Source organism: Thamnophis elegans, chromosome Z (genome assembly GCF_009769535.1).
Source record: "Thamnophis elegans isolate rThaEle1 chromosome Z, rThaEle1.pri, whole genome shotgun sequence".
In the NCBI taxonomy this organism is placed as follows: domain Eukaryota; kingdom Metazoa; phylum Chordata; class Lepidosauria; order Squamata; family Colubridae; genus Thamnophis; species Thamnophis elegans.
Window position 1 is genome coordinate 7,135,097 of NC_045558.1, and position 27,866 is coordinate 7,162,962.

At 44.0% G+C, this 27,866-nt stretch overlaps 1 protein-coding gene across 1 annotated transcript; it reads right to left on the reverse strand.

Moving 5' to 3' along the window:
* Positions 1–12,789: 12,789 nt before the first annotated feature.
* Positions 12,790–27,233, reverse strand: LOC116520657. The gene is made up of 5 exons (XM_032234939.1): positions 27,152–27,233; positions 24,877–24,960; positions 24,153–24,207; positions 21,304–21,690; positions 12,790–12,879 (listed from the first exon to the last, which is right to left on the reverse strand). Exons 2-5 carry the CDS (start codon positions 24,957–24,959, stop codon positions 12,790–12,792), a joined length of 615 nt encoding a protein of 204 aa, XP_032090830.1. The 5' UTR covers position 24,960; positions 27,152–27,233.
* Between the last annotated feature and the right edge of the window lie 633 nt (positions 27,234–27,866).

The window sequence follows — 27,866 nt, forward strand, 5'->3', positions numbered from 1 at the left end:
TTTGGTGGGAAGGTAACAGCGTTCCATGCTCCTTCGGCATTGAGTCATGGCGGCCACATGACCACAGAGACATCTTTGGACAGTGCTGGCTCTTCGGCTTTGAAACGGAGATGAGCCCTGCCCTCTAGAGTCAGGATCGACTAGTACATATGTGCGAGGGGAACCTTTATTTTTACCTTACATAAATTTCAGCAATGCACCTTTTTTATGTGTACTTTTGCAAATTTTTCAATGTGAAAAGGCATTTGGCCCAAGGTTTCCGGAGGTTTTTTTGCATCATTTTCAATCAAACTCTTTTTCAATTTTATTTCTGAAATGCTAAATTTGGAGAGAAACCAAGATGCTTATCTTGGTTTTAGCTCCATTCCTAATTCAGCTGCAGCAGGGACCTCCCAAATAGCTGTGGATAAGTATAGACATAACTCAGGGATTGCATCAGTGGTGGGTTTCAAAAATTGTTGGAACCTACTCTGTGGGTGTGGCCTCCTTTGTGGGAGTGGCTTGCCACCCATGTGACCAAATGGGAGTGGCTTGCCGACCAGATATGAAATTATGAATTAGTACTTAGGTCGGTCCAAGTAGCTATTCAGAAACTCTGGCATTGAAGCATGCAAGTCTTAAAGCTGTCAAGTTACAAGATCCTTGCCAGTGGTGGGTTTCAAAATTTTTGGGAACCTCTTCTATAGGTGTGGCCTGCTTTCCGGGTCCACTGGTGGAACCTCTTCTAACCGGTTCGGTAGATTTGACGAACCGGTTCTACCGAATAGGTGCAAACTGGTAGGAACCCACCTCTGGATTGCATGCACAGAAGCAAAAAACAAGATGAAACGATTCAGGGGTGTGGCAGGTCTGGGTCCCTGCCGGTTCCGGCATCCCAAGCCGCTGAACAACTACCAGTTCGGCCAAAATGGGGAGAATTGGTAGGAACCCACCATTGACGTAACCATCCAACACATCAATTTTATCATTTCATATGAGAGGGATTGGTCATGCAGGAAAATTGTGCACCCAAATCAGGAAGTGTTTCATCAAGGCAATAAAAAGACCAGGATGGCCAGGCTGAACAAATGCAAAGGAGGATTAAATCCATTCTGCATTTGGGAGGTCATTTAATCTCGGACTCCATCTAGAACGGACTTTGCGATGAGTGAAATTTTTGTTTTTTCATTTGAAATTGAGAAGAGCCCGGAGAGAGTTGAAGTCAAAACAACCTTCTCTGCTATTCGGGATGAAAAGAATCTCATGCCTTTGAGAAAAATCAAAATTAAAATGAATTCCAGGATCTGAAATATAGTTGAATAATCACCCGTAATTTTGGCATCAGGAGGAAGTGATGTCCTTTCAAACTTCCGAAATGCAGTTTGCATTGGAGGCATTTCTCCCCCCAGGGAAATTATCCTTGACCCAGAGAGAATAAGAGCAAGTTTGAAATAACACAGCCCTTTCTATTTCTGACTCAAAAATCCAAGGGGTGGCTCTACCAGCAACAGCTGCTTCTGGCATTTGGAGTAGGGGGAAGGATACTGTCTTTCAACAGGCAGCTGGTGGTGAGTGAAGGCCACTCATGGGGTCTCCATTCCCAAGGACTTCTATGAGCCCTCCAACTTTTTGGAATAGCAAAAGAATGAATGCAAACTCAAGGAATGGCCACCTCAAAGGACAGGTGGGGGCACACGTGACTTCCATAGGCCCTCAAACTATTATACATTTCATATACATTAAACATACAGTGACCAGAGTGTACATTCCTTCATCATAAAGGGCAGCTCTTTCTTTCAGAAAACTATCCTTTACCTTTATTTAATTCAATTATTGATTTTTCTCAATGTACGTAGTCCTCAACCACAATTGAGCCCAACATTTCTGGTGCCAAGTGAGACATTTGTTAAGTAGTTTTGACTGATTTTCTTGCCAGAGTTGTTAAGTGAATCATACAGTTGTTAAGCTAGTGGCCTGGTTTTTAAGTGATTCTGGCTTCCCCACTTGGCTTTCCTTGTTAGAAGGTCGCAAAAGGGGAATCACATGATCCCACGGTTATCCTGCAACCGTCATAAATAGGGGCCAAAGTAAAGTGTCTGAATTTTGATCACATAACCCTGAGCGCCAAAGAATTGAGGCCTTTGAAACAGTGGTGGGATTCAAAATGTGTTCTCTGGGTGTGATTTGTTAGGTGCAAAATCCCCATTCCCTCCCGATCAGCTGGGACTTGGAAGGCAGAGAATAGATGGGGGCGGGGCCAGCCAGAGGTGGTATTTACAGGTTCTCCGAACTACTCAAAATTTCCCCTACCGGTTCTCCAGAACTGGCCAGAACCTGCTGAATACCCACCTCTGCTTTGAACTCTGGTGGTGGAGAAGACTCCTGCAAGTCCCTTGGACTGCAAGGCCATCCAACCAGTCAGTCCTAGAGGAGGTCAACCCTGACGGCTCTTTAGAAGGCCAGATCCTGAAGAGGAAACTCAAATGCTTTGGCCACCTGATGAGGAGGAAGGACTCACTGGAGAAGAGCCTAATGCTGAGTAAGACTGAGGACAAAAGGAGGAGGGGAAGACAGAGAATGAGGTGGCTGGATGGATTCACCGAAGCAGTCAGCATGAGCTTAAATGGACTCCAGAGGATGATAGAGGACAGGAAGGCCTGGAGGAACGTTGTCCATGGGGTTGCAATGGGTTGGACACAACTTCGCAACTAACAACAACAAACCCTGGGGATGCTGCAGAAGTCCTAAGTGTGAAAAGCAGCCATGAGCCACTTTTTTCAGTGCCTTCCTAACCACAAATAATCATTAAATAAATGATTATAAGTCACAGATGATCTGTAATCTTGCTATCCTTTATGGTGCACAATTGATCTTACATTTAGAATGTGGCTAAATATCATCATTTGATCCAAGCAAAGTGGCAAATACCTTTGCCTCTCTTGATCGATAAGTTTCAAAATGTTTAAAATAGCTGCCCCCAAGGAAAGCAACCCCCCCCTACAAAATACCATTCCAATAATAAAGAAAAATAATAATAATCACGGAACCTCACTGAAACAATTTTTTTTCAAACGTTATTCCAATTAATATGCACAGAGACTCTGTTTTTATACAACAAACCCATGTCACCCACAACAAGAATTGGCTTACAAACGAACAAAAATTCCCCACTGCGCTTTGGACTCTGAAGTCGTGCCAAGGAAATCCAATCTTCCTATATACGGATTGTCCTCAATTTATAACTATTTATTTAGTAACCATTTGAAGTTACAACAGCACTGAAAAAAAGAAACCTATGACTATTTTTCGCACTTGACACCATTACAGCATCCCCATGGTCATGTGATCAAAATTCAGACATTTGGCAACTGACTCATATTAATGACGGTTGCACTGCCCGGGGGTCTTGTGATCACCTGTTGTGAACTTCTGAAAAGTGAAATCAATGGGGAAGCCAGATTTACTTAATAACCATATTACTAACTTAACAACTGCAGCGATTCACTCAACAACTATTACAAGAAAGGTCATAAAATTAGGGGAAACCTACTTAACAGCCATTCTGCTTAGTAAAAGAAATTTTGGGCACAGTTGTGGTCTTAAATTAAGGTCAACCTGTATTTAAAATTAATCTGTAGATTTAAATTTATAAGCCTGGCTCCACACTGGACAGAGGATTCTAGAACAGTGTTTCTCAACCTTGGCCACTTGAAGATGTCTGGACTTCAACTCCCAGAATTCCCCAGGCTGGGGAATTCTGGGAGTTGAAGTCCAGACATCTTCAAGTAGCCAAGGTTGAGAAACACTGTTCTAAAATTTCCTAAATAACAATATTTTCCATTTTTTCCCCCAAAGAAACAAATGCTATAAAACTGGGTTAGTCTTAAATATATTTGGGAATATTTTCATGCCCCTGGAAGGATGTTCTGTTTAATCTCAGCCACACTTCTTGAGATAAGAAATTCCACAGACAAGCAACTATTAATTAACTGAAACAGGGGAAAAAAAATCTGATCTTAAATTCCAATCTCAGATACCCTCTTTCTATATCCAGAAATGCTAAACTCTCATTTTTCATCCTGTTGTTTCAATGTTAAAAGAGAAACAAGTGGTTTGTTGCTCTGTGTGTATATGTAGCAATGGGGGGAGCCACAGTGTAAATTTCAATTCCATATTTTAGTCTTTCATTCTTATAATGTTTTGGTGAGTTCTGTCACTTGGAAGTCACTCCCAGATACGCCCCTGAAAATCCACAGCAGAGTTTCACCGATTTTTAAGACCAGAGATCACAAATCCTAGGGGGGAGGGGAGACTATCACCCACCCACCCCCCAGCTGGTAAAAACAACCTGACCAAACCTCCTTTGCATTTCCCAATGCTAAAAACAGAGAATCTTTTAAACCAGGGGTCTCCAACCTTTCGGACCTCAGGGACCACTAAATTCATAATTTTAAATCCCGCGGACCACTAATATGATCTACTTGGGGAGGTGTGGCTCGATGGTCATGTGACTGGGTGGGCGTGGCCAACTTGATGTCACTCACATCAAGGGATGCCTGGCTGGCCTCTACTCACCCCTCTCCTTCCAGCCCCTCCCCGCCTGCCCGCCTGGGCTCCTTGGGGCCCCAATAGGAAGCAGCTGCTGGAGTTAAGCAGCCACCAGGAGAAAGAGTTGGCAAAACAGCTCAGTTCAAATTGGATCTGGCTGAGGAGGAGGCTCAGCAGAAGCATCTCACTAAGGACTAGGAGCATAGGGTTTCCAAGCAGAGGGAAGACCTGCGGGAGTGCAAGGCCAGGTGCCGGCGCCTGGAGGCTCAGCAGGCTGAGATGATCAGCCAGTTCCAGGCCATGATGCAGTCCCACTGGAACGAGGCCCTCCGGCTCTTCACCACCAGTGGCGCTCCCATCTAGCCTTCGCCCAAAGCCCCCCACCAGGAGGCTGAAACAGACCCCAAGTTGAAATTTCAGCCCCCCTCCAACCCACACAAAAAGCTCCCAAAGGAAGAGACTCTTTGCAGCAACACAAATGTTCATTGCATGTATTCAGCTCAGAGGCCATAGTTTGAGGACCTACAATTTAGTGCAATACAAAAAAATGCAAATAATTTTTCTGCGGACCACCAGTTGGTGACCGTTGTGTAGACAGCCAAAGTTACGCTCCCTTGTCTACAGGGTGGGGGTGGGGGCAATGATCCACTTTGCCACAACTATCTCACTTTCCAAGTCCAGGTGGTCCTCGACTTACAACCATTCGTTTAGTGGCCATCCAAAGTTCCAAATGTCATTGGAAAAAGTGATTTATCACCCCCTTTTTTTTTACAGTTACGACCTTTGCGGCATTTCCAGGATCGTGTGATCAAAATTCAGACACCTGGCCACTGACTCATATTGATGATGGTTGCAGTGTCCTGGGGGTTGTGGGAATCCCCTTTTGTGGGTGACCTTCTGACGAGCAAAGGCCATTGGGAAGCCACTTAACAACCATGTTACTAACTTAACAACTGCAGTGGTTCTGTGGTTAAAATTGTGGTTAAAAATGGGGGGGCAAAACTCATTTAACAACTGCTTTGCTTAAATTATAACCAGTGGTGGAATTCAATTTTTTTTTTACTACCGGTTCTGTGGGCGTGGCTTGGTGGGCATGGCAGGGGAAGGATACTGCAAAATCTCCATTCCCTCACCACTCTGGGGCCAGCCAGAGATGGTATTTGCCGGTTCTCCGAACTACTCAAAATTTCCACTAATGGTTCTCCAGAACCTGTCAGAACCTGCTGGATTTCACCCCTGATTATAACCAAACTCAAAAGTTGTTCGAGAGTTGTGTGTATTACAAAATTAGGAAAAATATGTCAGTGAAGATTCTCAGTCTCCCAGGTCAATGTTGAGTCATAGCAATTAAACTTATTTTCTTACTGGTTTGAAACGTTTCACTGCTCTCAAAGCAAATTGGTTAGCAGACAATTGTTGGAATGTACTAATTCCTCTTTCTCCTCCTACAACAAAGAAGCCCCCCTGAGCCAGAGCCAGTTGGCTAGGCAGAGAGATTTTGGGATGTATCAACCCCTCCTCCACCAAACCACAGGATTTCTTCCCCAAAATGTGCAGAGATAAACGTATCTCAAAATAAGCCCATTTGCCATGGCTCAGCTTACAGATACCTCTATATGGACTGAGAATTGGCACCGACTTATTGCCATGAATACGTGAAGTTGTGGATGCTCCAACACTGGATGTTTTTGAGACGATGTTGGATAACCCTTTGTCTGAAGGCGGTATAGAGTTTCCTTCCTAAGCAGGGGGTTGGACTAGAAGACCTCCAAGGTCCCTTCCAACTCTGTTATTCGAAATGGGTACCTTCCAACAACTCTCCACCTAACCAGCTTGCTCTGACCGAGGAAGTTGCTTGAATGAGCAACTAAACAATTCAAATCAAGAAGCAGAGAAATCCAGTTGCTGTGACTCAACTTACAGATGGTTCATCCATGGAAGTAGTCAGACATTTAAGGCTGTCCTTGTGTACAGAAGGAGTCATGGCTATGTAGGGTCAGTTGGTCTTTTTTCAACTGAGATCTATTGTAGTGGAAAATAGAAAGGGAACTGCTGTATGTATGATGCCTAGGGCTCAGAGGTGTGTTTCACATAAGTTTACTACTGGTTCGCCCTGGACGCACATGCTCACATGTGTGGCTTGCACGTATGCTCATGGCTTTGAAAACGTGGCTAAATAAGATGGCATAAAGCGGGGGGGAAGGGGGCCTCACCTGCCTGCAGGTTGCCACTATCAGTTTTCTCAAACCGGTGTGAACCGGCTGAACTCTAGACGAGCCGAGGTGGCGCAGTGGGTAGAGTGCAGTACTGCAAGCCACTTCAGCTGACTGCTATCAGCAGTTCAGCGGTTCAAATCTCACCGGCTCAGGGTTGACTCAGCCTTCCATCCTTCCGAGGTGGGTAAAATGAGGACCCGGACTGTGGGGGCGATATGCTGACTCTGTAAATCGCTTAGAGAGGGCTGAAAGCCCTATGAAGCGGTATATAAGTCTAACTGCTATTGCTATTGCTACCTCTGCTAGAGCTCCATTCTGAAAGCAGGAAACAGTCCTTGATTTACAAGCATTTGTTTAGCGATCATTGGAAGAGTTGGAAACTAATTCTTCTAATCAACTAAGCAACTAATCGAGTACTAGTCAGCTAAAAAAGTGAGCTTTGACAAGTCCATACAACCGTTGTAGCATTCCACAGGTCATAAGGTTAAAATTCAGGTGGTTGATTGGCAACCTTCACATAGTTATGATCAGTGGTGGGTTCCTACTGGTTTGGACCGGTTCGGCCCAACTGGTAGTGGTTTGGTGGCCTGGGTCGCTGGAACCAGCAACAACCCAGACCTGCCATGCCCCCGAACTGGTTCCTCGGGCGCCACCCTCACCGCTGCCATCTTGTTTTTTGGGTTCTGCGCATGTGGAGAACAATTTTAATTGCACTGCGCATGTGTGCGTGAAGCATGCACGCCAATGAACCGGCAGTAGTGCCTGCTGGAATCCACCCCTGGTTATGATGGTTGCAGCATGGGGATCCCTGTTTATGATCTACCCAGTTTGCTTCTGACAAGCAAAGCCAAGGGGGAAATCCAGTTTTGTTTAATGATTGCATGATTCATTTAACAACCATGGCAGAAAGAGGTTGTGAATTAGGACGTGGCTCACTTTACAGCCAGCTTGTTTAACAATGAAAATACAAATCCCAATTGGGATATTTCATGCCTGTCCATCAAATCCTCATTATAGTTCAACAATCGGAAGATTGAATATCTTTAACCAGCATTGCAAAGTGAGATTTTTTATCAGCAATCCGCAACTCTGGCTTTGATTTCGCTCAGCGACCATGCCGTCCAGCAGAGGTAGTCCTCGACTTACAACATAGAGACTGTTCAAAGTTACAAACGGCACTGAAAAATGTGGACTTACGACAGTTTTTCACACTGCCTCCATGGTCCCATGATCAAAACTCAGAGGCTTGGCAACGGGCTCAAAATTATGACGGTTGCAGTGTCGCGGGGTGTCACGTGATCCCCTTCTGTGACCTTTTAACGAGCAAAGTCAAAGGGAAGCCAGACTCACTTAACAAACATGCTATTAACTTAGCAATTACAGCAATTCGCTTAATAACTATGGCAGGTTGTAAAATGGGGCAAAACTCGCTTAACAAATGTCTCACTTAACAGAAATATTAGACTCAGTTGAGGTCGTAAGTTGAAGACCGCCTACACCGAGAGGTTATTTTTTTTTAAAAAAAAATCTGGCTCCAATTTAACCACCCTCATCATCATCATCATCATCATCATCATCACACCCTGAAAATTGACTTACAGAAGGGAGGAGTCGCTTAGTCCCAAATCCCGACCTGGGTCTTCTGGAGGTCTTGTCCTGTGTCTCTCTAAAGAGGAGTCCTGCTCCACTCTTCAGCCTGGCTCAAATCTCTCGCTGGCCCCTTGCAAGCGGATTATATCTGGGAGCCCTGAGCTATGTTGGGAGAATGAAAAATGTGGTCTATTTTTAGAGGGTAACCAAGTTGCTATTTCACCGGGCTGAGTCAATCATAGCTCCTTGTAACCTTGATGGGAAAAGAGGGGGGGGACATATTTTGGAGATACCGGGAGTAGCAAGCCCACCCAGGAAGCTTGCAATACCCCCCCCCCAAAAAATAAGTCATGTGAAAGGCCCCCAAAGGGAATGTGGCCAAATTTCAAAGTAGCAAGTCAGGGGAAAGAAATACCAAAGACACCGGAGAAAGATTCGGGGTCATGGTGACACATCATCATTCTTGGATGACGTTGCTATGATGTGATCTAAAGCTAATAACGAGTCTGTCTCCTATTCCATGAAAATCCCCTTGGGATTTTCCTCCAGCTCATCCCATTGACACACAGCGCTGAATGGTGGACGTATCATATCTGTACTCGTACTTTTCTATTTCGGTCTATCTGAATCTACTCAACATTTCTCTCTAGACTAGTCAACCTCTCTCTCTCACGCACGCGCACCACCTATTAAGCCGTTGCTGACTCTTAGTAGCCACAGTTTTCTCAGGTATCTTATCAATCTGCTTATCTTACAAATCTAGAAATCTTCTCTCTGTATAAACTGGGCATAATATCCTCCCCTCAGTGTGACTGCAGCGTCTTACATCAAACCGTATATCACATTGTGGCCAGGGGGTGGGACTGGTTCCCTGAACGTCTGCGCAGTTCGTTTTAAAACGGCTTTGAAACGTACCTTCTACGGTAGCCCCAGTGAGTAAAAACAACGTAGGTGTGGCAATCCATTCTACCACGCCTATCAGCTGGGCTTCAAACAAAAGGAAATATAGGACATGCTAGCTCAGGGGCAGGTGGGCGTGGTCAACTGATTGCTGGGCCTACCGGTTCATGCGAACTGGTCCGAACTGGCTGAATCTCACCCCTGATTGTCACCAGCTGTAAGCTGAGGGTATAGACTCTCCATTATTTGATTTTTTTTAATATAAATGATGCTGTGCTTCAGTGGCTAGGTGGCTTAGACATCGGTACTTGAACATAGGTCTTTTAAACATTTATATTTTACTTCTGAAAACTTGCCAAGAAAACTTCCAGGAATTTCCCAGGAATCAAGGCTGACCCAAAGACATTAGGAAGAATAACCAAGATGTTGAAGGCATCCAGCAAAAGTGACAGACACGGATTTATTTATTCCCATAATTTGTTTATCATCTTTTGGAATAAACTGCAAAAGAAGTTCTAGAGTAGGCCTGTCAAACTGGCGGCTCATGGGCTGGATGCGTCACATGCAGGCCACGCCCACCGCGCCTCTACAAAAGCAAAAAAAAACGTTGTGATACGTCACTATATGTCATGTGACACTATCAGGCTTGATACTCGTGTCTTAGAGGCTGAAAAAGGAAGACGAATACCAGTGGCCCTCAATTTATAACTGTAATTCAACCCAGAATTATGGTCATAAGTCATGGGGGTTGTTAAGTGACTTACTGTGAGACCACACCTAATTTAATTTTTTTTTTACAGTGGTGGTTAAATAAATGCTGCTTGTGATTAACACCATGATCATTAAACAAATCCATTATACCCAATGGACACTTTTTTTGCCAGACACTGAATGTAAAATCTGAAAACTAGCAATTTTTTTTGGGAAAATCTTGGTCTGTAGGATGCTGCAAATATGAGCTGGTTTGCCAAGCACCAAAAATATGATTACGTGACCATAAGGAGGCAGAGTGTGGCTATCATAACACTGAAATCAGTTCATAAGTACCTTTTGGGGGGGGGTTTCCATCGTAACTTTACTAAGTGACCAGTCATTAAGCAAGTACTACTTGTATTTCAAGCCATAATAAGCAAAGAACAGATGGATGTCTAATCGGGCTGTTAGTCCTTCATTTAAGTAGACTACGAGAAAGAAATTCATGTTTTGTCTGATTTTGCTACTCTTTCATTGCAATTTTTTTTATTTTTTATTACCAGGGTAGGTTACATCATCAGTGCACTGGGAGGTAGAGTTTGCTGGCTTTTTATATATAGTATCTTGTCCTACCATCTTACTTGGCATATGGATTCTTCCTCGTCATACAATACAATAGCAGAGTTGGAAGGGAACTTGGAGGTTTCTAGTCCAACCCCCTGCCTAGGCAGGAAACTCTATACTGTTCCAGGCAAATGGCTATCCAACATCTTCTTAAAGACTTCCAGTGTTGGGGCATTCATAACTTCTGGAGGCAACTTCTGTTCCACTGATTAGTTGTTCTCACTGTCAGGAAATTTCTCCTCAGTTCTAAGTTGCTTCTCTCCTTGATTAGTTTCCACCCATTGCTTCTTGTTCTACCCTCAGGTGCCTTGGAGAATAGCTTCACTCCCTCTTCTTTGTGGCAACGCCTGAGATATTGGAAGACTGCTATCATGTCTCCCCTGGTCCTTCGTTTCATTAAACTAGACATACCCAGTTCCGGCAACCGTTCTTCATATGTTTTAGCCTCCAGTCCCCTAATCATCTTTGTTGCTCTTTTTCTGCACTCTTTCTAGAGTCTCCACATCTTTTCTACATCGTGGTGACCAAAAGTGAATGCTGTATTCCAAGTGTGGCCTTACCAAGGCATTATAAAGTGGTATTAACCCTTCACGTGATCTTGATTCTATCCCTCTGTTTATGCAGCCTAGAACTGTGTAGGCTTTTTACCTTATCAACCCATACCAGATAAGCACCATCAGAAGACAATTTCTGAAGCACAGGATTGAACAGCGGAGCTTGATAGTTGTTTTTTTTTTTTTTTTGAAATGTTTCTTTACCCAATTGTGTAATGAACATTGGTTCCAGAGGGAAGTGGGCGTTGCTCTATGTTTATATACCAATGGAACAGATGTTGCCTTTGGAAGTTGTGTGGGCTTCATCACTTGAGACTTTCAAAGAGTACTCTAGTTTACCCTGTATCAGTGCTAGTGGTCTTGGTAGTTCTTTGGTCAGGCTATTGTTTAATGTTAGTTTCTCTGTCTTAGTTGTAGTTCCTTGTGCTGTTTATTGCTTGATTATTGGTGTAATGTTAACTTTATGTTAATCCCTGCTTATTTAGGTTTAACAGATTTAACAGATTAAAAGAGTTGGAAGGGACCTTATAGGTCATCTAGTTTAACCCCCTACCCAAGCAGGAGACTCTACACCATTTCTGACAGAAGGCGGTCCAGTCTCTCCTTGAAAGTCTCAAATGATGAAGCTCCCACAACTTCCGAAGGCAACTTCTGTCCCATGGGTTGATTGTTCTCACTGTCAGAAAGCTCCTCCTTATTTCTAGGTGGAATCTCTCCTTGGTCAGTTTCCATCCATTATTCCTTGCCTGGCCTGCCTTGGAAAATAGCTTGAGCCAGGGTGAAATCCAGCAGATTCTGACAGGTTCTGGAGAACCGGTAGCGGAAATTTTGAGTAGTTCGGAGAACCGGCAAATGCCACCTCTGGCGGCCCCTGAGTTGGGTGGGAATGGAGATTTTGCAGTATCCTTCCCTTGCTACACCCACCAAGCCATGCACACCAAGCCACACCATGCCCACAGAAACGGTAGTAAAAAAAAAAATTGAATTTCACCACTGGCTTATCCCCCTCTTCTTGGTGGCAGCCCCTCAAATATTGGACGACTGCTACCATATCTCCCCTGGTCCTTCTCTTCACTAGAATAGCCATGCCCAGTTCCTGCAACCGTTCTTCATATGTTTTAGTCTCCAATATGGTTTAGCCTTTGTTGCTCTGTACTTTTTTCTAGAGTCGTAACATCTTTTTTTTATCGTGTGGTGGCCAAAACTGGATGCAGTACTCTAGGTGTTGATTGATTGACAGGTTTCCTTTTGGATGGTCTCCTTTGGGTGGGATGAGGATGTTTTTTTTATTTCTATGCCTGTTGATGGCTGACCTGTCGGAGTGTCAGGACTCAGGAATTGTCCAGCAATCAATCAAACAGTAAACAGCAGCTTATTCAAGGAACCATCAAGCCAACCCTGACTAACTCTGACAGGCCCAAATCATTTGTATATAAAAAGAAAGCAAACCCCGTTCCCTTTTACCTAGTTGAATAATGAAACATCTGCAAAAAAACCCAGCCAAGCTCAAAACCGCAGATAAGCAGGAAGGAGTTGCAGATAAACAGGAGCCGTCAAGAAAGAAACAACATTCCAATTAATTTTCTCTTCCTCCAAACTCTCCAGTGTCCTTGACTCTAAAGTCACCTCTGTTTTAAAGAGAAGGGGGAAAAAATATCATCCCAGGGACCTGAGAACTTAATAATTTACTCACGGTTGTTGACTTGTAAGGCAGGATAAGCCAAAGTGAGTTTTGTGGATGGTGCTGCCCTGTTGATTCTTTTGCATGGGGTCAACTAGAGGTGAGAGATAGGGAAGAATGAGAAGAATATTTTGAGAAAGTGGTGAAGAATGTAAGCTATGAGCCATTAAGGTACTGGTTAAAGTTTTAACAGAGTTGGAAGGGACCTCGGAGGTCTTCTAGTCCAACCCCTTGACCAGGCAGGAAACTCTATAACATTTCAGACAAATAGTTGTCCAATCTTTTCTTAAAAACCTCCAGTGTTGGAGCAACCACAACTTCTGAAGGAAACTTCTGTCCCACTAATTAATTATTCTCAATGTCAGGAAATGTAGTTCTTAGTTCTAGGTTGCGTCTCTCCTTGATTGGTTTCCATCCGTTACTTCTTGTGCTTTGGAGAATAGGTGGACCCACTCCTCTTTGTGGCAGCCCCAGGGGTGACATGCGACTGGTTTGGACCAGTTCGCCTGAACCAATAGTAAAAAATGCTACTGGTTCGGGCGAACTGGTATTTCCTTCTTTCTAGCTAATCTAAATCACCGTGACCCGACAAAAGGGCGAATGACAAAACTGCGCCCGACTAAACCGCATCGCTGACGTCATCAATGCAGCGACAACAGCCAGCGTGGAGAAAGAAGGGCGCTTTAAATAGCGCGTCGAAAGAAAACCAATTTAACTTAAGGTAAGGGTTAGGTTTAAGATTAGCTTTAGGGTTAGCTTTAGGGTTAGGTTAAGGGTTAGGGTTAAGTTTAGGGTTAGGTTTAGGGTTAGGTTTAGGGTTAGGATTAGGATTAGGTTTAGGGTTAGGGTTAGGTTAAGGGTTAGGTTTAGGATTAGGTTTAGGGTTAGGTTTAGGGTTAGGTTTAGGATTAGGTTTAGGGTTAGGTTTAGGGTTAGGGGTTAAGTTTAGGTTTAGGGTTTACAGCGTGCTTCTGTCTCCGCGCTGTTGTCGCCCTGTTGATGATGTCAGCGATGCGGTTTAGTCGGGCGCGGTTTTGTCGTTCGCCCTTTTGTCGGTGAACCCTAAATCACATGACCCAGCAGATTCCACCCCCCCACACCTTTTGTTATTCTACTTACCTTTGCAGGCGCGCTGAGTATCAGGCTCCGCCCACCCACCCAGACGTCATCACGTCCGTTTTTGAGGCTCTGCGCATGTGCGGAAGGTCCTGTACGCTCACATTTGCGAACCGGTAGCGAAGATTTCCCCCCTGGGCAGCCCCTCAAATATTGCAACACTGCTATTACGTTATCCCTAGAGCTGTGGTGGCGCAGAGGTTAGAGTGCAGTACTGCAGGCTACTTCTGCTGACTGCTGATTGTCAGCAGTTCAAGTCCCACCTGCTCAAGGTTGACTCAGCCTTCCATCCTTCCAGGGTCGGTAAAATGAGGACCCAGTTTGTTGGGGGCAAGAGGCTGACTCTGTAAACCACTTAGAGAGGGCTGTAAAAGCACTGTGAAGCGGTATATACGTCTAAGTGCTATTGCTAGTCCTTTTTTTCACTGGAATAGTGAAATTCAATCCAACATATTAAATTCCTGCTACCATTCTTCGTTTATTTTTGCCTCCAATCCCCTAGTCATTTTGTTGCTTTATTTATTTTTATAAATTTTTTTTAACATGAAACTTTGTTTTTTTGGCCAAAAAAGAGATGAGCATATTTTGCAGGTCAAACATTGCTAATCTGTAGTTTAATCTTTTGCTTTTCATACTGGCTGGGGAATTCTGGCAGTTTGAGTTCATACATCTTGGAGTTTGAGAAATATTTGTCTGATCTATATTTTGATTCTTCCATAGCACTTTCAGCAAGTGAAAGGATCCTAGAAGCAGGGTGTACAGGAAAGCCTCAAGTTACAACGACAAATCGAGCCCCAAAATTTCTGCTGCTAAGCAAGACAGCTCTTAAGTGAATTTTGCCCCATTTTACAAACTTTCTTGCCCCACTTGTTAAGTGAATCACTGCAACTGTTAGGTTACTAATACAGTTGTTAAGTGAATCTGGCTTCCCTGCATGTCAGAAGGTTGCAAACGGTGATCACATCGCCCTCCCAGGACACAGCAACGATAATAAATATGAGTCAATTGCCAAGCATCTGAATTTTGATCACAACGTGGGAATGTTGCAATGGTTGAAAATGTGAAAAATGGTCATGAATAGCTTTTTTCGGGTGCTGTTATGTCTCCAGATGGTCACTAAACGAACTGTTGTAAGTTGAGGACTACCTGTATAATGCAGTGATATGTTGGCTAGATCTGAGTTCCTATTTCAGCTGAACTACAGTGTAGGGATGACTTCAAAAATTCAACATCTTCATAGGCAATCTAGAGGAGGGGATAGAATTGGAAACTCATCAAATTTGCAGACAACACCCAAACTGGCAGGAATAGCCAATGCCGCAGAAGGTGGGCTGCTACAGATTCCCCCTGGTTCAGGAGAACCCATAGCTAATGTTATGGCTGGTTTGGAAAACCTCCAAATCCCACCCCTGGATGGCTCAGCCCAGCCCACCTCTCCCCTCCCCTCCCAGGAGTCTCCACGATGCAAGGTAAATGAAGGCTCGGGGAGGAAGGAAAATGGGCATCCTGGAAGTTCCGGAAGATCAGAAATGCACCCGAGCTTGCGGAAGGTGAAAATGCGCCTCCCCGCCCCCGTGGTGCAGGAGGCTGACTAGGCCACGCCTACCATGGCCACGCCCACCCAGCAAGTAGGCAGAGAACCAGTGGTGGGTTTCAAAAAAATTTTGAACATACTCTGTGGGTGTGGCCTCCTTTGTGGGAGTGGCTTGCCAGCCATGTGACCTGGTGGGAGTGGTTTGCCGGCCATGTGTTCTCTCTCTCTCTCTCTCTCTCTCTCTCTCTCTCTCTCTCCTTCCTTCCTTTTGTCTCTCTCTTTTTCCTTTTTTTCTTTTCATCTCTCTCTCACTTTTTCTTTCTTTTTTTCTTTCTTTCTTCCTTTCTTTCTCTTTCTCTCTCTGTGTGAGTCTGTCTTTGTGTGTGTGTATGTGTGTCATTGCTGGAATTTTTGAAGCCTACCCTGGATCAGACTTGACCACTGGGCCCTGTCCAACGCAAGGAAATTCAGTGGTGAGGAAAAAAAGTTGTGCACTTAGGCAGAAAAACCAAATCAACCAGTATAGAATAGGCCGTATCCGGCCCAACTGTACTAACTGTGAGAAGATCTAGGGCAGAGCCAAATATCAACAGTACAACGATTGAAATTTCTTTTGAGAGCCTAAATTTTTAAAAACTTAAACTATGTAGATAGGTACATTGTTATTGACTTAATTAGGTGTGGCCTGTTTTGTGGGAGTGGCTCGGCGGTGATGTGACCGGGTGGGCGTGGCCAACTTGGAAAATGTGGTGAAACTCACTTAACGCCACTCTTGCTTAGCAACCAAAATTTTGGGCTCAATTGTGGTCATAAGTTCTCCTTCTTTCTTTCTTTCTTTCTTTCTTTCTTTCTTTCTTTCTTTCTTTCTTTCTTTCTTTCTTTCATCTCTCTCTCCCACTTTCTTTTTCTTTCTTTCTTTCTTTCTTTCTTTCTTTTTTCTTTCTTCCTTTCTTTTTCTCTTTCTGTCTGTCTGTCTCTGTCTCTGCCTCTCCTTCCCTCCCTCCCTCCCTCCCTCCCTCCCCCTCTCTGTCTCTTTCTCTCTCTGTCTCTGTGTGCCTGTCCCTCTCTCTCTCTGATTCCCTCACTCCCTCTCTCTCTGTCTCTCTCTCTCTGTATCGGTCTCTTTCTCACTCACATACACACACAGACACAGACACAGACACACACATACTGTGGTCACCTTGTTGAGTGCTTCAATCACATTTGAAACACTCAACAACTGGCCTGCATTTAGGATTTTTTGCAGCATTCTGCAGTCATAGGACCGAAATATATGGTTAAAAGTACCTGGCAGTGGCGTTTTTCCCTGGGGGGCTCCACAGAACATCCCAAGACTGATGCCACTACACTTGCCCTCTTCAGAGACCGGTCCTCTTCAGAAGGACAAGGCCCCGCTGGTCCTCTCGTTCCTCCGTGGCCCCACACTGTGGAAAACATAGGCGTGCGCACACCCGCACAATTACAGCTTGGAGCAGGACCAAAGCCCCTCTTCCAACTGGCCCTTCCTCCCTCGGAGGGCTCCAGAGGGCAGCTTCTGCAGAAGCCCGGGCAAGTGAGAACAAGTTCCCGCCGTTACGAAGTCTCCGAGGCTGCAATTGTACGGGCTGTGCATGCGCGCCGATGTTTTCCATGGTGTGGAGCCACAGCGAGGCTCTGCGTGGCCGGCAATGACTTCGGAGCCCATCCGGGATGATGAGGAATGCGAGGGGGACCTCTCCCAGGGATTTTGTAGAAGGGCCACACTCAAGGGGCCAAAGAGCCGCAAGTGGCTCGCGAGCCGTGGTTTGCTGACCACTGATCTATAGCAATAGCAATAGCAGTTAGACTTATATGCCGCTTCATAGGGCTTTCAGCCCTCTCTAAGAGGTTTACAGAGTCAGCATATCGCCCCCAACAACAATCCGGGTCCTCATTTTACCCACCTCGGAAGGATGGAAGGCTGAGTCAACCCTGAGCCGGTGAGATTTGAACAGCCGAACTGCTGAACTGGAGTGCTGCATTTAACCACTGCGCCACCTCGGCTCTTACCGAGGGGAACATCACTTAAGTATCAGCCCGCAATGTGCTGCAGCTGCCAAAAAGGCCAATGCAATTGTAGGCTACATCAACAGAGTACCATTCTATACTGCATTAGTGAAGCCACACCTGGAATGCTCCATCCACCACAATACAAAAAAAAGATTCCACAGAAAGTGTGCAGGAAAAAACAGCATAGATGATGAAAAGATCTGGAGGTTAAATAGTGTGATGAATGTTTAAGGGAATTAGGTATGTCGAGCCTAACAAAGAGAAAGTTTAGGGGTGACAGGATATCTCTCCAGAGGTGGGTTTCACATAATTTTATCACCAGTTTGCTGCGCACCAAAACTGCGAGTCTGTGTGCGTGTGCGCACACTCGCTTCGTGAGCTCATGTGCACGGCTTGCACACATGCGCGCAGCTTAGGAAACGTGGCTAAATAGGATGGCATAGAGCCGTCGCGGGTGGGCAGGCCCACCACTGGTTGCCACTACCGGTTCGCCCCATACCAGTCCGAACCGGTCCGAGCTGACTGAATACCACCACTGCTCTGTCTTCCAATACTTAAGGGGCTATCAGAGAGAAGAGGGGGTTGACTTATTCTCCAAAGCACCTAAGGGCAGGAAAAGAGGCAATAGCTGGAAGCTGATTAATTCGAGATTCCAACTGGAACTAAGGTGAAATTTCCTGAAAGTGAGAACAATAAATCAATCAGTGCAACAGTTGCCTCCTATACTTGTGGGTACTCCATCACTGGAAGTTTTCAAGAAAAGATTGAACAGCCATTTTTCTGGGATGGTATACTATAAGGTCTTCTGGCTTGGGAAGTGGGTTGGACTAGAAGACCTCCAAGACTCCTTACAGCCCTATGATTCCATTATTCTAATTCTGGAATGAAGACATGGTGGGACCTGGAAATCGAAAGCTTCTTGGAAGGAGAGGTAAGTGTTTATATAATAGTCAAAAAAGGTGTAAAACATTGGATTCACACAACACACGTCCCTGATTACCAAAACGGACCCATTTCCTGGATTTTCACATTGTACTGAATGATAAACAGAACAAATGGGTGTATAACAAAAGGAAATCGGCAAGTCACAAAGTTGTAACCAGGAAGACATTGACTGACTGGTGTGGCATGGACTGGGCCACTTAGTGTTATCTGAAGAAAAAAATCCTGTTAAAGTTGTTTCTGTATTAGTGATGTATTTCTGTCTGCAATAATTAGAGCGGGTTTCCTCAACCGTGGCAATTTCCAGGTATATGGACTTTGACACCCATAATTCCAGAGCCAACACAACGATTGCTGAGGATTCTGGGAGTTGAAGTCCGCGGGCCTTAAGGTTGCCAAATTTGGGAACCCCTGAAATAGAGGTTTCACTTTGGTTCCTCTATTGTAGAGGTCTTCAAACTTGGCAACTTTAAGACTTGTGGACTTCAACTCCCAGAATTCTCCAGCCAACATAGCTATAAGCATAGCTGGCTGGAGAATTCTGGGAGTTGAAGTCCACAAGTCTTAAAGTTGCCAAGTTTAGGGACCCCATGCTCTATTGTTTCCCAACCTTAGCCTATCGAAGATTGGTGGACTTCAACTCCTAGAATTCTCGGCAATGGCTGTGCTGGCTCTGGAATTCTGGGAGTTGAAGTCCATATGCCTGAGCATTGACTTGGTTGGGAAAATCCTCTCTACCAGTTTACAACCATGATAATATAGTTTTGCTAGGAAAATATAATTAATTAATGACCCTAGTTTTCATAGGTGTTTCTTTTCCTGAACAGGGAGTGCCCTTCCACAAAAAAATCAACTTGGGAGGTGTGCCTATGGGAGTGAAGCTGCACCCCTTTTTAATATGCATTCCGTGTGCAGTGTACTTTAAAAAGAAACGGGGCACTGGTCAAATAATTGCAGCTACCATTTTGACTTTTTTGACCATTTTGACTATTCTACCACTCCTGTGCTATTTCTTCTCTTGGTTAACTATGCTCACATTTGGGAAGTACAAGAGTTAGATGCTTCTGATTTTGCTTTAAGGTTATAACTTTTCGTACTTTTAATTAGATTTTTAATCCACCCAGGAATCAGAGATTAATGGAATGGGCCCCAAAATGTTTTAAAATACTAAATCCAGTGAAAACAAGAGGGAAAATAAAACATATTACAAAGAAACACAGGAAGGTTAATAAATGCTGTTACCTAATATGGGGACTTAAAATGAAATTTTGACTGTAAAAAAAGAGGGCGATGTGGCACAAAGAATTAGTGCTATTAAGCGAAATAATTTTATTTTATTTAATTATTCATTCCACTAACCTCACCATGAACTTGGCGGTTTCTAGATAATGTTTAGCAAAAAAGCTAAACAAAAGAAGGAGGGGAAGAGGAAGGAGGGGGAACACAAATGAGGACAGGAGACAGACCAGAACGGGAGGAGGAGACAGATAGGGAGGAAGAAAGAAGGAGGAGGAGAGAAGATGGGGAAGGAGGAAAAAGGAGGAGGAGGAGAAAAGGAGAAGGAGGGAAGAAGGAGGACGGAAGGATGAGAGGAGAAGGAGAGGAAGAGAAAGGAGGGAACGAAGAAGGAAGGAGGGGGAGAAAGGAGGAGAGGAGGAGAAGAAAAAGGAGGAGGGAAGGAGAAGGAGAGGAGAAGAAAGAGGAGGAGAGGAGGAGGAGGAAGAGGAGGAGAAAGAGGAGAAAAGGAGGAGGGGGAGAGGAGGAGAAAAAGAAGGAGGAGAAAGAAGAGGAGGAGGAGAAAAAGGAGGAGGGAAGGAGGTGGAGAGGCGGAAAAAGAGGAGGAGAGGAGGAGAAAGAGGAGGAGGGAAGGACGAGAGGAGAAGGAGAGGAAGGAGGGAACAAAGAAGGAAGGAGGGGAGAAATGAAGAGAGGGGGAGGAGAAAAAGGAGGAGGGGAGGAGGAGGAGAGGAGAAGAAAGAGGAGGAGAGGAGGAGGGGGAAGAGGAGGAGAAAACAGAGGAGGAGAAAGAAGAGGAGGAGGAGAAAAAGGAGGAGGGAATGAGGAGAAAAGGGGGAGAAACAGTAGGAGGGAAGGAAGGGGAGGAAGAGCAGGAGAAAAAGGAGGAGGGAAAGGAGGAAAGGATGGAAGCAGAGGAGGAAAGGAGGAGGAGCAGACAATAAGGAGGATGAAAGGAGAAGGAGAGAAGGAGAAGATGGATAAGGAGGAGGAGCCAAAGAAGGAGGAAAAAGACAGGAAGGAGAAGTGGAAGGAATGGAAGGAAAAGATAGATGAAGGAAAAGAAAGAATAAATACACAAGGAGGAAAAGGATAAAGGGAAAATCAACTTCACAATAAAAAGCAGCCAGAAATAATAATAATAATAATAATAGGCAAGAAAAAGCACCCTCAAACAATTAAGTTGACACCAAAGTCTCACTGAGAGAGCAAATCTTGGAAGCACCAGATTTCAAGAGCCCATTCAAATAAGGTCAGGATGAGAGTTGTATTCAGAGTGTCAACACCACAGCACTTGTGCTCTTGGGGAGGGGGGGATGCCACAGGGTGGGGACAAGAAGGACTTCAATCTTGCCCCAAAGTCATGGACCTCATAAGCAGCAGGGGTTGCACTGACCCCCAGCAGCTTCCTTCAAATAACCAGAGTGGATGAGCAGATTCATCCTGGTAACAGTATATTTAACGAAAGGGATGGGATTACCAGGTGGTGCCTTGTCCTCTTCGGGATGTACCTTCTCTTCTGCTTAACTTCCCTGCTCGAAAAGAGCCACCTCCTCTTTTAAAGTGGAGAAGGACAGAACTGAAACTGGGGGGGGGCTTTTTGGCACACCCCTTCTCCCTCTCCTCTGGGTTTAGGAAGAAGGAAAAAAAAACACCACCCACCTTTTTGCCCGAATTACCATCATCCACAGCGAGGGCACCCATCCCTTTTCCTTCCCTCCTATTGATGCTGTGCGAAGAAGCAACCAGATGCTGCACCTTGGGCTCAAATCTGATTTTGGAGGGATGCAAGGTTTCCATCTTCTTCCCAGTCTTGGTTGGATGAAAGTTGGAGGTTTCGTTTATATGTCCCACCATATTTGGTGAAGATGGGTCAGATCTGCGATGGGAAACTTCCTTGGTTTTTGTTGCAGGTGGGCTCCCTTGCTGGAGAGCAAGCTTCTCCCTCGGTTTCTTGTTCATAACGCCAGGGTCCCTGTTTGCAGAAATGCGCAGATCGATTCCTGGTTGAGCCCCTTCCCTCTTCTTGGAATAATTTTTCTCCCAGCTCTGAAAATGCATCAGAAACAAAACATCAGATGGACTAGATCCCCTGCTAAATATAATAAAACACCACTCTGCTATTTCAGCTCATACCAATCCTGCAATGTTTAACCTTCTCTGGCTTTAAACTTTGCACTACGGATGTTCGGTCTTTTACACTTGAACAACTCACACAGACATTGAAAAAAAAACAAGCCTTGTTTCTCAAACATTGAAGATGTGAAAATTAGATTTCACAATTCGGATCCCCTGATTCGCCCATCACTCCCTCCCTTGAGTTATGGGAAACCCTACAATTCTTGAAGTATGTACTTTGTAAAGAAAAGGGACGTGGTGGCTCAATAGCTAAGACACTGAACTTGTCAATCAGAAGGTCGGCAATTCAGCGGTTTGAATCCCTAGCGCCACGTAATGGAGTGAGCTCTCGCTACTTGTCCCAGCTTCTGCCAACCTAGCAGTTCGAAAGCACGTAAAAATGCAAGTAGAAAAATAGGTGGGAAGGTAACAGCGTTCCGTGCGCCTTTGGCGTTGAGTCATGCCGGCCACATGACCACGGAGACACTTTTGGATAGTGTTGGCTATTTTTTAAAAAATTTTTATTTTATTTTATCAATTTCATATATACATTCACAATTATATGATCTCATAACTGTTATTAATAATATGTATTTATAACAATTTTTCCTACTGTTGACAATATACTTGAAGATTGCTTTTTTATCATCCCATAGATCCATCTTATCTTACAACGGTCCTACTTCTTCTTCCCTCCCTCCCTCTTTCCTTCCCTCATTTATTCTCTCCTACTCCCCTTCCTTCCCTCCCTCCTTCCCCTTCCCTCCTTCTCTCCTTCCCTCCTTCCTTCCCTCCTTCCTTCCTTCCCTCCTTTCTTTTCTCCTTCTCTCCTTCCTTTCCCCCTTCCTTTCCTCCTTCCTTCCCCCCTTCCTTCTCTCCTACATTCCCTCCTTCCTTCCCTCCTTTCTTCTCTCCTTCTCTCCTTCCTTCCCTCTTTCCTTCCCTCCTTGTTTCCCTCCCTCCTTCCCTCCCTCCTTCCTACCCCCCTTTCTTCTCTTTCTTCTCTCCTTCCTTTTTTGGCTTTGAAAGAGAGATGAGCACCGCCCCCTAGAGTCGGGAACAACTAGCATATATATGCGAGAGGAACCTTTGCCTTTAAGGAAATGGAGTGGTCAAAGAAGCAGAGGTCAAATGGATAGTTAAATTTTAAAAAGTAAACGGGGGGGGGGGGAATACCCAAAGTCAGAACTGCAATTCCTGCAACATGCAGCTGCTTTCGAACTCTGGTGCAATGCCAGAGCCTCTTCTCAGACAGGATGCAATCTTGGAAAACTGTAGAAATGGGCTATGGCTTTGTAATCTCTTCAGGTGATTTTTCCATGCATCTCACATAAAATCCATGCACACGTAGTCTGATGCACATATAGTAGTTCTCCACTTGCAATGACAATTGAACCCAAAGTTTTCAGAAGGTCTCAAAAAGCTGATCATCCAATCCCCGGACACTGCCACCGTCATAAATATGAATCAATTGCTAAGTGTCTGAATTTTGATCACGTGACCTCGGAGATGCTACAAGAGCCATAAGTGTGAGAAATTGTCACAATTCACTTTTTTTCAGGGATGTTGCAACTTTGGTCACTAAATGAACCGCTGTAAGTTGAGGACTGCCTGTAGTGCGTATTATGGAACAGTGAGATTCAAGGTTTTTCAGGAAAGATACTCTGTTTAGTAATGGGTTTTTTTTAAAGGATGTGCCGGGTATTTTTTTTTATTATTGAAATTCTTGTATTTCTTTTACAGGAAATTTTCAATTGTTCATTTAGTGACCGTTATCTTGATCCAAGGCAACTCTATGGTTTAAAGTTTAAATTATACAATTTGTGGCTGATTCAAAAGATAGCCAGCATCCAGGTTCCCACATTTAAGCGGATCAGATAAACGCCTAGCAGATACATTCATAAGCTTGTTAATCATGGTGATTATTATCATGGTTTATATGCTTGTTAATTTATTTATTTTTTTGCTTAAACATTTCCGTTTGGTTGGCGAGCGCTGACTCCTGCGTGAGGCAATCTACGCTGTGATTGGTTGGGTGTAAACGGGGCGTTTCCCTTTTTCCCGCCTTTTTCTTCTGTGTGCTCTGCATTCTGTCTAAATTTACCTCACGATGTTCCTGTGAGGAACTATCTTGTCTGTTCTATATATAAATGTTAAATAAATTTATTTATATAAAACCTGACGTTTGTGTCAGTGTCTCTGGCTTCATTTGGACACTTGCTGCGCAATTCCCTGACAAACTGGCTTAATTAACCTAAAATGGTTTAGTTAACTGCTATTTAATCAATTTTACAAAACCCGAAAGTCGGTTGAATCAATAGGGAAGTTGTGTGAATGCAACCCAATTTGCAAAAATTTTTAACAGCCTCGTTAAAATGCTACTATTTTCTCACCTTGGTCTTCTGATCAGCTGAGGAAGGATTTGCACAATCAAATATGTTTTGGTACCTAGAAAGAGAAAAATCTATGAAGTGTGAGGAATAAGTGTGTGTTGGAAGTGAAATTCATTGAGGAAGGAGCTAGGTGTGAATAAATTTATACAATTTCATTGAATGAAGCTGTTATGGATATTTTGAATTCCAGTTCAGAGAGATGGAGAATTTGTAGTCCTTGTCTTATGATACAAGGGAGTCCAAAATCTCCATTGCTAAGTGAGATAGTTGTTAAGTGAGATTTGCTCCATTTTATGACCTTTCTTGCCACAGTTGTTAAGTGAATCACTGCAGGCGTTAAGTTAGTAGCACAATTGTTGAATGAATCAGGTTTCCCCATTAACTTTGCTTGCCGGAAGGTCACAGTTGATTATATGACCTTGGGACATTGAAACCGTCATAAAAACTTGCCAGTTGCCAAGTGTTTGAAATTTGATCACGTAACCTTGGGAATGCTATGCAGGCATACGTGTGAAAACTGGTTATAAGTCACTTCTTTCAGTCCTGTTGTAACTTTCACTAAACAAGTTGAATACTAGCTGTAATTCAATATGCAAATGATGTAATTTGCGTCATTTGCTAAATTCCAGAATTTCGTTGAAGGACTCCAAGTCACGTGTTGTAAAAGCTCTTAATAATTCAAGGTTTGTTTCAGTGTAATGCAGTTTAATTAAAGGTTGCTTACCGGGTGACTAATTCAGCAACTGAATTCCTACCCTGGAGTGGTGTGACTCGAGAATTTGGTTTTCTCCCTGGAGATCCAGACATACTAGAAAAAAGTTGCAGCATAAATCAATTTTAATGCAAGAACACACTCTTGCTAAAAACAACCACTACCCTACACTGCTTCTTTTCACTTGTGAACCCAAGTTAGCCTGGAGAGGAAACTGAGATTAAAATGTTTCTGCTGGTCAATAAACCAAGTGCTTTTTAAAAAATTTATTATATTTTTAGCACACTGTTATTACTTTATAAATAATTCAAGGCAGCAAACCAACCTAATCCTCCTTCCTTCCCGGATTTTCCCCCTAACAACAACCCTGTGAGGCAGTCTAGGCTGAGAGAGAGTGACTGGCGCAAAGTCACCCAGTCTGCTTTCCTGCCTAAGTTGGACTAGAACTCACAGTCTCCTGGTTCCTAGGCAAGCATGGAATAATTTGGTGTGATGTCTAAGAGGAAGAGTATGGTTTCATAGTTATGTTTGAACTATGGTTTATGAGCTATCTACAGTCACTAGGCTTAAGTTCTTCCAAATATATCTATATCTATATCTATATCTATATCTATATCTATATCTATATCTATATCTATATCTATATCTATATCTATATCTATATCTATATCTATATCTATATCTATATCTATATCTATATCTATATCTATATCTATATCTATATCTATATCTATATCTATATCTATATCTATCTATATCATCTCTCTCTCTCTCTCTCCCACCCTCTCTCTCTCTCTCTCTCTCTTTCAATCAAACTTGGTACACAGATGTCTTATTCTCTGGAAACAAATACTGTAGTGGTAAGACACCCCTAGCACCCCTCGGTGTTGTGCCTTAAAATGGCTTCTACTGTACTTCCATAAAATGGCTTCTACTGTACAGCACAGGGGGTTGCCATGGTAATGGCTTCACAAGGAGGCTTCCTCTGATAAAGGGCAAAATCCAACAATAGAAATTGTGTTTTGTCTGTACATTTCCCCCCTATAAATAAATACCCGGGCAACACTGGGTTATCAACTAGTAAGTAAGTAAGTAAGTAAGTAAGTAAGTAAGTAAGTAAGTAAGTAAGTAATAAATAGTAAATGCTTGTGGTGCAGTCTCCGTGGCTTTGAAAGGCTAGCATACAAATCAGGTGCAATAATTTGAGGGACCGGTAGCCCTTGACTTACGACCACAGTTGAGGCCAAAATTTCTGTTGCTAAGTCAGACATTTGTTTAAGTGGGTTTTGCTACATTTTACAACTGTTCCTGCCACATTTGTTAACTGAACCGCTTGCAGTTGTTAAGTTAGTAACACAATTGTAAAGTAAATCTGGGTTCCCCACTGAATTTGCATATCAGAAGGTCGCAAAAAGTAATCACGTGACCCCCCAGCACAGTGCAACTCTGCTAAATATGGATCAGTTGCCAAGCATTCAGATTTCGATTGTGTGACCACAGGGATGCTGCAGTGGTCGTAAGCATGAAAAACAGTCATAAGTCACTTCTTTCAGTGCTGTTGTAACTTTGAACAGTCACTAAGCGAACTGTTGTAAGTTGAGAACTAACTGTATACGATGTGTTGTTCCTTAGGTGCAAAGGTAACGGTTCCCCTCGCACATATGTGCTAGTCGTTCCTGACTCTAGGGGGAGGTGCTCATCTCCGTTTCAAAGCCAAAGAGCCAGCGCTGTCCGAAGATGTCTCGGTGGTCATGTGGCCGGCATGACTAAACGCCGAAGGCGCACGTAACACTATTACTTCCCACCAAAAATGGTTCCTATTTTTCTACTTGCATTTTTTACCTACTTTCAAACTGCTAGGTTGGTAGAAGCTGGGACAAGTAACGGGAGCTCACTCCATTATGCGGCACTAGGGATTCAAACCGCCGAACTGTCGACCTTTTTGATCGACAAGCTCAGCGTCTTACCCACTGAGCCACCACATCGCTCTGACGTGGTGTACAAACTACTTAGGTATACATGCTACTTATTCCCAAGACCAGAAGAGGAAGTGCATTAAAATCCTACCTCTAATTTTATCCGTACAGTGAAATATGGGAGGTAGAGAAAGAGAGAGAGATAAACTGACCCAAAGATACCTAGTGAACTTTGCTGGATGAAGGGTGATGTCAGCTTGGGTCTCCCCACATCTAGTCTAGCATTTAACCAGCATTCCACCATGGCTGCCTCTTCTATTGAAATGGCAGAGCAGTCCCCAAGGGAGTGGGGGGGAGTGGGGGGTACTTACTTTTCAAGATTTCTTCTCAGCCAAGAGATAATCTTGCAAGAATCTCTTCCTATGTAAGGTCCGAAATTCCTAGCCTTTTGGTTCTGCTCGCTCAGATCTTGCTGCAATGTGGGCAAAGTCCAACTTCACTCAAATTAAATATTAAAAGTTATGCCTTAGGCATCATGGCTGGACACGAACAAGTCAAGGCTGGAATTATTAAAAGGAGGGAAATTAATTCGATGGATGGATTCTGCAAACTCCAGGTGAGCCACTGTCTGCATTTGAGGCACCCTAGGACAGTGATGGCTAACCTTTTCCAGAGGGTCCAAAGGGGGCCCAAACCCCCAAAATGCAATGCGCTCCCCACAAATGCACCACCCCACATGCATGTGCAAACTCTGGACGCACCCCGCGCATGCACATATGACACCGCACATGCCCCCTGCCCCCCTGCACATGCTTGGGTGCATCCCCCAAACCCCCATGAATGCACATGGGACTCCCATGCTCTCAACTCTTAAGCATGCGTGGCAGAAATACACCTGTAGGCACATTGGAGCTGAATTGGGGCGACGGCTCATATGCTATCAGAGAGGGTGCTGTGTGCCACCTGTGGCAGAGCACCATCATGGTACTTGGCTGTCTATCCCTGTCTAATGTCAGATTAGGTAATCCTTAACTTACACAGTTCATTTAGTGACTGTTTGAAGTTACTGAAAAAGGGGACATAACC